This window comes from Monomorium pharaonis, chromosome 1 (genome assembly GCF_013373865.1).
Source record: "Monomorium pharaonis isolate MP-MQ-018 chromosome 1, ASM1337386v2, whole genome shotgun sequence".
Taxonomy (NCBI): Eukaryota; Metazoa; Arthropoda; class Insecta; order Hymenoptera; family Formicidae; genus Monomorium; species Monomorium pharaonis.
In genome coordinates, this window is record NC_050467.1 from 26,990,958 (window position 1) to 27,003,894 (window position 12,937).

General features: G+C 26.7%; 1 protein-coding gene and 1 long non-coding RNA gene across 8 annotated transcripts in view; one reads left to right on the forward strand and one right to left on the reverse strand.

The window, feature by feature from the left end:
- The window catches only part of LOC105833721 (extracellular serine/threonine protein CG31145), an 81,057-nt gene extending 75,345 nt beyond the window's left edge, over positions 1 to 5,712 (forward strand). For all 7 annotated transcript variants that reach the window (XM_036283512.1, XM_036283519.1, XM_036283517.1 and 4 more), the window contains one exon: positions 5,469 to 5,712. In XM_036283512.1, coding sequence (XP_036139405.1) covers positions 5,469 to 5,673 — 205 coding nt within the window. In that variant the 3' untranslated portion in view covers positions 5,674 to 5,712. The remainder of the gene's footprint in view (positions 1 to 5,468) is intronic.
- Positions 5,713 to 8,373: 2,661 nt separating this feature from the next.
- LOC118648893 lies at positions 8,374 to 10,921 on the reverse strand. Its single transcript, XR_004965484.1, has 3 exons — positions 10,561 to 10,921; positions 10,141 to 10,325; positions 8,374 to 9,467 (listed from the first exon to the last, which is right to left on the reverse strand). It is a non-coding gene; the product is annotated as an uncharacterized LOC118648893 (long non-coding RNA).
- Positions 10,922 to 12,937: the final 2,016 nt, after the last annotated feature.

A 12,937-nucleotide genomic window follows, 5' to 3' on the forward strand; every position in this document is an offset into this window, starting at 1 on the left:
TAGAAAAAGATAAAAATAAAAATATTTTTACTTGCCCAAGAACAAAAATAGTTCTTCCTGAAAGTAGACAATACACATACAATGTGGTATAAGAGATATATTTAGAAAATAAATTATTGGGTAATCCGGAAAGTCATGTCGCATTTTGCTAACAGATGTCGTTAGTTAATTTTTTTAAATAGAAGCGCCATTCGCTTCAACTTCACTTGTATACTATTTGAGGTGACACTTCTAACCTGCACAATAAACAAAAGATTGTGCGATTCGACTAAGTTTTATAAATTTTATACAGATTTGAAAATGGAGGAAAAAACCGTGGGTTTTCACTATATTTTGCTTTTTTATTTCCACAAAGGCAAAAATGCGACACAAGCTTGTGAAAAGTTGCGTAAAGTTTATGGTGACAATACTCTAACAGAACGTCAGTGCCAGCGCTGGTTTGCGAAATTCCGTTCTGGCGATTTTGATGTGAACGATGCTCCTCGCTCAGGAAGGTCAATGAGGGCTGACGATGATGAAATAAAGGCATTGGTTGAGTCTCACCCACGTTACATGACACGAGAGATTGCAGAGGCACTAAACATTGGTTAATCAACCGTTCATGACCATTTAAAGAAGTCCGGATTCGTAAGCAAGCTCGATGTTTGGATTCCTCATGAACTTAAAGAAGTTCATTTGACAGCGCATATAAGCATTTGTGATATGCAAAAATTATTGAAGCTTGGATGGGATGTGTTGCCCCACCCACCATACTTGCCTGACTTTGCACCTTCAGACTATCATTTGTTTCGCTCCTTGCAGAACTCCTTCAATGGTAAAACATTCGATTCCGACGAGGCTATAAATCGGCACCTGGTACAGTTTTTCGCTTCTAAAGAGAAGTCATTCTACCAGCGTGGAATTATGAAGCTTGTTGAAAGATGGCGAAAGGTCATCGAACAGAATGGCCAATACATTATTGATTGAATTGTCATCTTCATATGAATAAATTATCTTTGAAAAACATAGTAAAAATACGATATGACTTTCCGGATTACCCAATATATTTCAATATATTTACAAAAAGATATTAATTATTAAGGAGATTCTTCAACGTAGAAAAATGAAGAGTCGCGTGACTTTTTATCTTTTAACATAGAAGCTATCGCCATTATTATTTTTTAAATAATAAATAATGAATAATTTGATATATACATGCTTTTACTAACAAGTAACAAATTTTTTTGTAAAAAAAATGAAATAATCACACAAAATAATTTTGTTTGAATTGATTCGAAAAGCTTGTAAATAATGTATAACTTTTTAATTTTTGTTAACTGTAAGTGAAAAAATAGACAGATAAATAGATATTTAATCTTTTTTGTTCATAGAATAAGAAAAAATTGATTTAATTTTGTAAAAAAAAAATGATACACTTTCTTGACAATTGTTCTAATGTATGTTAAGTAAATTTTTTACTCTACACTATGCTTTTAATAAGTATTATTTAAATATAAATATCCTAAATATGTTAATGTTCAACCATAGGAAACGAACAAATACGCATGCACAAATATGTAGTAGAGAGTTTGAAAGAACCAACACATTGTTCATTAAGTGCGTTATTACAGAATAATTGCTTCCTGCTGTACTGTTTCGTCACTGACTTGTGACTCTTGTTTTGTCAGTTCATTTTCTACATTCTATGTGATGACCTGTCGTTTGTTTAATTGTATAATTATAGTAATAATTCATTAGAATTGCTTTCTCGATTATTAATTAAATAAAAGTCAATTTGCTGATCTATAAAAGTAATTTAAAAATATTAGAAACATAATTTTTAATTACTGCTATTAGTAATTTGATCATTTTTAGATGATTCTTACTGATGTAAACTATTTTTTTACTATTGAGAAATCTTCATTATAGATGGAGAAGTAGTTTACATCAATAAAAATAATTTATATTATTTATAAAATATTAAATTACTTAAGCAATAATTGAAAATAGTGTTTTTCAATAATAATTGAACATTCAAGAAAACATTACCGAGTTTGAAGATTTTCGGGAATGATAATAGCCTTTAGGCACTTTTCAGAGCGACATGGGTTTTTAGATCAACAACCGGGCGGTCGGAAGCTTTCAGAACGGTAATGGAAGCCTCCATGGGTCGGTGGAACTGCCAATGAATAAAGTATCGGCTTGAGCAGACACTCGACTTGGGCTCTATTTATACGAGGTGACACACACACACACACACACACACACACACACACACACACACACACACACACACACACACACACACACACACACACACACACACACACACACACACACACACACACACACACACACACACACACACACACACACACACGCGCGCGCGCAAAGAGAGAGAGAGAGAGAGAGAGAGAAAGATCGCGTACTGCGCACACAAAACGCACACATTTCGACGCATCACATGGATAAAAGTGGACTCTCAAAGTACTTTGCTTTGCCACTGATGGCTAGGCTACTCTCCGGGGAGTCTTCGGAGAACTTTCTTTCAGGATTAAGGAGGAAGAATGAGCCTTGAGACAATCTTTTCACATTTTATCGAGACTTTTGTTTATCTGATTATTATTGTCAGCACTATTACGCAGTATAAAATTATACACATATAGGAAACAAATATATCTGACAAAGATAAATTGACAAATATCTTACTTTTCAAATATTACTTTTTAACAAGAGAATAATTGTAAACATTACCCTTTATTTCGAGTATGTCATGATTTTGCCTTAAAAAATATCAATTTGATCTTACTCTCTAAATGGCAAACAGTGCATATTCATTAATTTGCAATGGCATACTTATAACTACGATAATTAGTGAGTATTTATTGTTTTTCAATGATTTTGACTTTAAAATGAATCTATTATTACTGAAAGTCAATATATTTTTATTGATTTCATCGATTTTTTACTGATTGTAATTTAGAGAGTACTATTTTTTTTTACAACAAAATCTGTGTAGTAGCGTAATTACGTGTATTGTGCAATAAATAATGAGTTTATCAGTTTTAACGTTTTCTTCGCGTAATTAATAATATTTTTTCAGAGAGTTAACTGTTATTACATTTATTTGATAAGAACAAATAACAGCAATAATTTGCAAAACGATAAAATTATATTATTACGTCGCTATGTTTATGTTGTTAATTATTATGTTAATTTTATTAAATCATTTGTTTATTTGCGTAAAAAAATTATTTTTAATATTAGTAAAGTTTAACATTCACAAAATATGTATGAAATAATTAAAATATTTCTTTAATCTTCACAAATTTTAAAACAGTACGCCTGTTTCGATTTATTTCATATTATTTTCTTTTATTTTTATAGTAATTTTTTCCTTTTCCCTCTCTTATGATTTTTAAGAACAAAATTTTGGTGCAGTTTAATTAATGTATAGCAGGATTAAATGAGTAATTGGTATAGATGTTATTTTATCGACAAATTCAATCTCAATCATAAAAATATTTTTATCGACTACCGTAGAGATTTATCATATGAATCAAATAAATGTAATGACAGTTAACGTTCTAGAAAAATACTATTAATTACGCGAAGAAAACGTTAAAACTGATCGTGTACAATATCGAATTTAAATAAATTTTTAAATTTCTAATAGTTTCGCAAGTTTAATAATATTTTTAATAAGAAAAAGATATTGATGTCAATACACAGTACATACATATCAAAGTTTTAATGAAAACATTTTTAATTGTTTTTATAACAAATTTATTATGAATGAACAGAATTGGTTTCTTAATGAAACTCTTATGGCATATTTGTTCAATAATTTATTGAACAAAAGATGTTATTGTCAAACGCATTTGAAAGCACCTTTATCACTACCATCCCTAAGCGCGAGAAGTTCTAGCCCTGTCATTCGTGATCTTTAAACTCTTCCTATTTGCAAATTATTTTATAGCCTCAACATTTTCGTATTAGAATTTTCTTCTCAGAATGTTACAAAGAATTTGTTACTAAAAAATCTTGCACCAGTTTAGATACATCTTGTATATACATATATTTTTATAAAATTCAAGTTGAGATAAAATAATAATGGTATTCATACAGCAAATCTTAGTGTTAGAATAATGTTTATGGATTTCAATAGAAATAGTTTCTGGATACATGCCGCGTCTTGGTACAAAGTTGAACTAACATTCCGCAAACGTTGCAATCATCAGGGCTAGGAGCTCTGATACCGAGTTCTTTTGGATTGTGGATTGTTCTTAAATATCCCTTATCCTGGTGGTGGTAGAAGGAGAGGAAGGTTTGTTTAATGTTTGAATTAATCGATTAAAAAAACTGGGCACTCTATACATTACGATAAAGTTATAATGCTAATTCCTTTACAAGGTTATTTCACCAGAAAACACATTGTGAGTTTGGAAATTTTGAAACATCCCGATAATTTTAACCACGATAAAGGTTTTCAGAGAAGACCGATTTTGCATGTGAACACTGTTCTCCTGGGCTTTTAATTGATTAATTAAAATATTGGACGAACTCTCTTCTCCTTTTCTCCGACCATTAGGATAAGGGGCATTTAAGGACGATTACAATCCAAGAGAGTTCAGAATCGGAGCTTCTAGCCCTGATGATGCAAACTGCAACGTTTGCGAAACAACGCTGTATCAGAACGCAGTATGTATCCAGAAGCCCTTTCTGCCATTGGAAGCAACGTTAATGGCTACAAAAGATTTAATTTTTTCCTTAATACCATTTAAGCGAATAAATTGTAAAATATTAAATTTTTGATCCGCATTTGATACCTCATTTGAATTTGGTCAACTTACTTTATAAGCATTTTTTAATGAGTTTTAGTTTACAATAATTGTACAATTTATTTTCAAGTTATGAGTGTTTGAATTTTAGACTTTAAAGCCTTCGGCACACGATACGATTTTTCATGCTAGATTGCATACGAGAGGTCTTATTATGTGTCCTGATTGGCTTGGATGATTATATTATCAATCATAAGCCAATCGTAAGACGCCTTGTATGCGTGCTAGCATGAAAAATCGTATCGTATGCCGAAAGTTTTAACCTTTTTTAACATCCTCTAAATTAGCAGGGAAAATGGTACGTGCTGTCGCCGCAAATCTAAAAAGTGAACATTTTAATAAACTTCTACAAACGTATAGACAAAAAGAGATGTAAGATTTGTTGATAAAGCGTTTTCAAGTTAATGATTTCATCATTTGAATTGACAATTTCGTGTAATAACATAAATATGTACACTTTATATCTAAATTTAAATTACAATTATTTCTTTGCTGTTAAATACGTATTTAAATATGTATTTGCCCTTTTTGCATTGTCAATTGTATAAAAAATCTAAAATTCAAACAGCAATTTAGTATATTTAAGTTATAAATTTAAAAAATTCTGTTTTTTATTTTTTTAATTAATCTATTTAATTTTGATTGCAGTTTCCATAATGGGCCCATGCGACTCAGTACTGCAATGCGGCAAAGTATGGCAAGGGATCCTGTAACCCCTGTTTTATGGGAACCTCATCTAGACGCTCTAGACCGACGAATAGGTATTGTCCTGCAGGCCGTTCGTGACTGCATTGCCCGTGAAAACTCTTCGCAACAGGTCGTCCATAGTGATAAAATTGATTCGAAGTTATAGTTTTTAATCGCCTAGAATAAATAACTGTCATGTAAAAAATGTAAAGAGATTTTTTCCTCTCCTTCATTCAAATATTTTTATATTATAAAATATTTTTAATTTATTTACGTTAAAATATGTTAACACAGTTTCGCGAAGATATTAGAAGAATCTTTTCGCTTTTCCTTTTTGTTATTATTACTCTTTATAATAATATTTTTGTTTAATGTATGAAAATTAAATATCAAGTTTTGTTCACATAACTAAATCGATTAAATTAAATCGGTTAGACAAATAAATTATATAAGAGAGTCAAGAGCTATTAAAAATTATTCTTTATACATTAAGATTATTTTTATTATTTATACCTTTTTTTACTTGATTAAGTCATAAAAAATTGTTTTTAAAAATCACTCTTTTAAAAATCATAATTTTTAATTTAATCAATTATGAATACTTTTAAATTAAAACTAAAATAAATTCTAATTTAATTTAGAGATTGTTATAATACATTATAATAAAATGTTTTAATAAAATGTTTTTCATCAGAATAACAATGAGAACGAAAAACAATGAGAAAACAACATTAAAAAATTTATTGTTGAAAATACAACAATTAAAACTTTATTAAATAATTAAACTATTTTTATATTAAAAAAAATTTTAATTAGTTATGCTGCTTAATATTATTTATGATGATTTTTAACGTAATAATATGTAAGGTTTTCTCTCATTTAAACAGAATTCCATATAGCACATAATATAACATCAATGTTTTTTCACAACAATATTACAATGAGATATAGATATGAATATTGCTGCGATGTTATGTTAATATTAAATGTCTGTCAAAATAAACAATAATAATATATTGACGATATATCATAACTCTATATTACTGTAATATTTATATCTATGTAATATTGTATTGTAAGAAATTAAATTATTTTAATATTTTTATATTACACGTATATTGCATTTGTATATAATTTACTTATTTTTATCTCAAAGTTCAGTTCCAGAGATTTATTTTTAAAAAGCTTCATTTTGTCATTATTTCATTAGAACATAAAAAAATATTACGTGCTATACAGGATGTTTCTTTAAAATATTGTTTAAAAACGTTATTTTGCATAACTATATCTTCACTCTATCCTGTGCAGTTAATTACGAAAAATAGAACACTGTCATCTGTCGGAGATGTTGCATACTGTTCTGCCTTATTGTAATATTTATACGATATTGCAATAATATTTCAAAATCATATGCTACATAATATAATACTAATTATATAATAAAATATATTACAGAAATATTACATTGTAATATTTGTATGTGTTGTGTTACACTATCTTAGTACAATTATACATTGTAATATATCGCAATATAATATTTGTGGATTTCGTATAATATTGCTTTATAATTTGTAATATTACTGCAGTATTGTATTATTATGATATTACTGATATATTAAATGTGCTATGTAAGTTTAATTAGAATATGTTCTTATTGTTTCTAGAAAAGTGTTTAATAAATACAAAATACATTTTGAAAAAAGACAAGAAAGAAACTTAAGAAAAAGATTAAAGAAAGAATTCTTCAAAAAAATAGAAAAAATTAAAATTAAAAAAGTAAAATTATTTAAATTATCTTAAATTTATTTTGATGTTATTTTAATTTATATTGTGTAATATGAAAATAAGAAATAATTATTTAATGTAAATTTAAAATAATTCGAATGTTTTTTAAAAAAATCGAAAAAAATATTGTTAAAAAAAAACAATATATTTAAATGTTATAAGAATATTGCTAATTAACTTTTATTTTCAATAAAAAAGTATTATATAAGAAATTGTTGTCTCTATTGTACATATAATACTTATAAATACACACAATTTAATTATGTTATTTACTGCGACTTAACTATAATCAAAAACACACAAATTGTCATCGCGTATAATAGATATTAAAATAATATAATATAATAAGTAAAAAATATTAGAAATTTAACCCATATCAACCAAAATTTTATTTTTGTATTGTTGTGAAATTGTTATTTATTATACTTATAATAAAGAATTTTAAATAATACATTAAAAATTAATAATTAAATATTAGTAATTTTTAGTTGAATGATTATATAATAACTTAATAACTTAATTATTTTAGTATAAATTAAATAATTAACTTTAAAATCTAAAAATTGCACACGATGATAGTATTACGTAATAATTTATAAATATAAAATTATTAATTATAGATTATTAATATGGAATTAATAATTAATTAATAACTAGGCCTTACTGATTATATAATTTTTTATATTATTGTTACGGCCTATCATGGGTTAAAAATTGATATAATAATATATATTGTAAATAAAATGTTTATAAGTGTGTGAGAAAAAAATTTAAGTTACTGTGTGTGTGTGTGTGTGTGTGTGTGTGTGTGTGTGTGTGTGTGTGTGTGTATGCGTGCGCGCGCGAGAGAGAGAGATTTTTATAGTTAATACATGAGAGAGCTTTTGTAAAATGTGCTTTTTCATATACATGTTTTACGTTCCTTACGCACCTGTAATAAAAAATTTGAATGGAAAATAAAACGGATTGCAGTTTACATATTATTTTATTAAATAATTGATTTTTAGATTTACCTTTAATTTACTTATTTTTTATCTTTTTTATTTACATCTTGTTTAATAAAAGTAACTTAAATGCACAATTTAACTATTATAATAAATAAACTTGAACTAGAATCTTTCCTGATAAAAATTAAATTAATGTTTTGTTCCGAATGATTAAACATTTCAAGTTATTTAGAAAAAACTATAAATGGATAAAATTTTAATAGAAAATAAAGTTTCACAAAAATAAGAATATAATTATATATTCCAGAGAAAAAATCTTTATATCAAAATAGAACAAATTATATCAGAGCAAATCTAATTTTACAATCAATTAATAAAATAAGATCTGTTCTGATATAATTTGATCTATAATTTGATTCTTGATACAAATATTTTTTCCGGTTTTTAAAAAACTAGCTACAAAATAAAAAATCTATGAATATGCAATATGAACTAGAATTGTACTTGGTTTTTGTTGTGTTTAATTAAAATAAATTTTAAAAAATGAAAAATTGCATTGTTTCTGACTTTATTATTGAGAAAATTAATTTGCTATCAAATACTTCAAAGGTAAGAATCCCATTCTGTCACTTTGAAAAAGTTGGTCGATATTTTCTCGCTATGATTGATCTCATACAACGATATCCATTTATAAAGAAAAGTTGGAAAGTTTTGTTTACTCAATTTTCTGTAATATATCTGTGTGAAAAAATTTAAAGTTATTATTTTATATAAAATTAATAATTAAATCATTTCACTAAAAATTAGTAATATATATTTTACTTAAATAATAATGATATAAAATTTTATTATATATGTAATTGTTAACTACAACAATTAATAGAGCAATGTGTTGCAGAACCAGGATATTTCTAACAATTATTTGATAAACTAATATAATATTAATAATTGAATTGTGATATTGAAAATCTTCTATTATAATGTGTATGTATGAGTATCAAGCTATTGGTAATGAATTTCTATTATCTAAGTAATTGTTATGAATATTTATTTAAAAACTTCTAGAAAATTTATTTCTAGAAAAACAAATTAGAATTTTATAATCTTCTTTTCCTACATGCATATAAAATTAGAACATATTGATTAGTTGCGTTATTAAGGACCAAGGAGGCTCGTTATTGATCTTTCCAGGAAATCCATCGTTAACGTTTCCTCGAGAGAAGTTTTCCTGCGAAGAGAAGAGAAGCAAAGTTTAAGCCCTCACTAAAGGCGAATAAAGTTACGCGGAACCGCAAATTCCCAAGTACAACAAACGCGAAGATCCGACGGATACATCAAGGCGCGAAAAGTCGCGCAAATATTTGATGAGCTTCGAGGCGAGAGAAAACGCATGAAAATCGCAAAATTAATTCACCGATCGCTTTACTTACTCATATCTGTTGAAAATAGACTACGGGTTTTTACTAACCGAAGAAAATATGAGATAGACTTCTCAGGAAAATAAGCTCTTTTGCACGAGAAAAATTTAAGAATTACATTTTTCAAAGATATGATTGATAAAAAATATCTATCACATTAAAAATTTTAAATAATTTAAATAATTTGTATAATTTTATTTAAAAAATTAATTATAGAAATGCTAACTGTTTATTTACATTTTTTATAGAGTGTCAACTATTTCAAAGAAAGAATATTTAATAATCTGATACGATTTTTAAAATTAAATTTATCTTATTGTTATGAATAAATTATTGATATCTATTATCCATATTTACGTGCTTCTATTATTAATTACCAGATATTTACATTAATTAATTTATAATAATTTTCTACAATCTATAATAATTTTCTATTTTAACAAAGATTCAAATGTCAATTATTCATTCTTAAAAAGATGTTACCGTTTTTATTGACAGTTTTCCGCGTCAGTTGCTGATACATTTTCTCGTTGCGCTTCGTGTTGCGAGAGTAACTATCATTGCGATTAAATTTTGAAATAAAAAAGGCTTGGTACTCAACCTCTGAAGAATGTAGATGTTTAGTGGATTCAATTGAGCAGAAGCTGTTTTGAAAAACAATGGATTCCCTACAAAGTAAATTTAAGTGACAATGAACCTTAAAAATATTATTTTTATTAAAATAATAAAAATAATATATAGTAAAGGGAAGATTTTATTGGCCAGCTCTATTATTTTGATTCACAGTAAAAGACTTGATTCACAGTTTATTTGTTCCCACATAAACAATTTGCTTAATGTATAAGTACTTATTTTAAAATAAAAATATGTTTTGACTTGAAATGCTGTTATTATTTTACTAACTTATTGACTGGCTCTATTTTTTGACCGCTACTGTATATAGAGTACTTCTTAATATTATTCAAGAGTAAATTGCTTGACTCTCTATTGTCGATTAATATCGCATTAATGTCAGGATAATCAGAATAATATGCTCATCAAACTCGCTTTCGATGCCACTTGAACATCGCGAATCTCATGAATTCGCTTTGTACTTGTTTTCTGCAGTTATGGATTTTTCCAATTTTCGTAGTTGCGGACACGTTGATAGACACGATAGAAGTTTTCAGATGACGAATACATTTCGTAGATTCTTTAAAGCGATTTATTAGAATATGTAGTAAAAGAAATTAATAACATTATTGTTCCTACATTTAGTTTAAAATTTTTTCAAAAATTATTATTTTACTCAATAATTATTTTAAATATAGAATACTTTATTTTAATATATTAACAAATTTATATACAATTTTAAAAGAATTTACAAAAATATTTAAAATGCTTTTACTTTAATTATTTTATTTGTAACATCTGTTAAATTACGTATGTACATTTATTATTTGTAATATTTTTATTTATATGCAGAGTTCCCAGTAGTTTAAAAATAAAAACTTGTTTTGTAAATAATTATAAAAGAATACAGACCTAAAGTGTAAAAATATAATTAATTAGAGACAAATTTTATTTATCATATAATAGTTGGAATTTTGTTTCCAAATAAAATTTATCCTTAACTTTCGTTTCTTGTTTCAGATTTTCATCAAAACGAAGCGAAAACAAAGCCAATCACTAAATTTTTTTTTTCATAGTACATCAATCTCCAAAGTTCTCTTAAAAGTTTTGATATTAAAATTTGAGACACTATATAATACTTTATCAAAGGATACAAATCGTTCTATTGTTATTTCGAGTTGGGACGACGTGATGAGACCTTATGAATCAAAAAGCAGAAAGACGATTATTACCTATTAATCGCGTCTAATACGGAAGGCAACTCAATCTGTCTGTCAGGGAACAGACATCCTGCTCGAGACGTCTAACGTCACAGGCAAATCCGAGATCGTGTAATTAACAGGATATATACCCTCGCTTCCACCGTTCTCCCGTATGCCAATCCGCCTCCTTCAAAGGGCGGCCGGTCTGATCCTATTGCTGTCGCAGACAGCAGAGCAGATTCGAGGTTGCTAATCTCATCCAAGATATTCTTCGAACGCAAAAAATTGTCTGTTGTACATTCGTAAATTTCGCGTATTTATTTTAAGAGTTTTAAGTCAAAACGCTAAGACACAAATTACCAAAAATATCGCAATTAAAATATAAAATATATTGCAAAATATATCTTCTTCTTTCATCGGAAACAATGTTATTATATAAAATGTGACATTTATTAAATAATTATAATATACTATAATAATTATAATTCTTGAAATATACTATTATATAAAAAATTATGTGATCTATATGTATAAATTATCTCAGCAAACGTGATGATCGTCGATGTTGATTTGTTATGAGATTCTCGTCATTATACTATATTTACATCAAAACATTAATAAAACGCAAAATTAATGTCAAAATGTCATATCATTGATGTCGTTTAAATTCATCTAAGAGATCTAAAAACGTTATTTTTGATCAAATATGTACGTTACAAATAAAATAAATTTTATTGATTAGTATTACATTTCAAAATTAAGAACAAAAAATACTCGGTCCAAAATTTAAAAGTCACATTTAGATCGAATGGTGTAATCAGAATTATCTTGTAATATAATAATAATAATAATAATATATTGTATTATAAAAATCAAAAATTTTGTATGTTAAATATAAATATAATATTGTAAAATTATCTACAGATAACAATTTCTCTTAAATATAATAAAAGTTTAAAACGCAGAAAAATGAAAAAAAATTTTAGGGAAATCCGTTTTATCATTAAGAAAAAATTGTGGAGAAAGATTTGTTTTGCGAGTAGTCTATATCCATTTCAAATGTGGATAAAAATCACGTATGGATAAAAACTAGTCAGAGACCGGATATATATTTATTCGAACAGCATTAACTTTTTGTACTTCAATAGCTGTCATTCTTTGCGATCTGACAATATTCTTACGACTTTTCTCGTCTGCAGTTCTGTAGATGATGATAACTCAAATGGACATTTATAAAGTTCTTCCATATTATCGATTTTCATCGGTACGTGTTTCTCCGTGAAAAACTACAAAATTGACGTTGATAATTTGACTCGACGAGAGGAAGATTATAAATGTGGGAAATAAAAAACGAAGTAAAGAAAAAACATGTTTTTTTCTTTAAAATAAATTTCTATATCTTTTCATACTTTTAAAAAATATCCTACATTTTAGATATGTTTGAATATCTTTTATTATTTATTTAT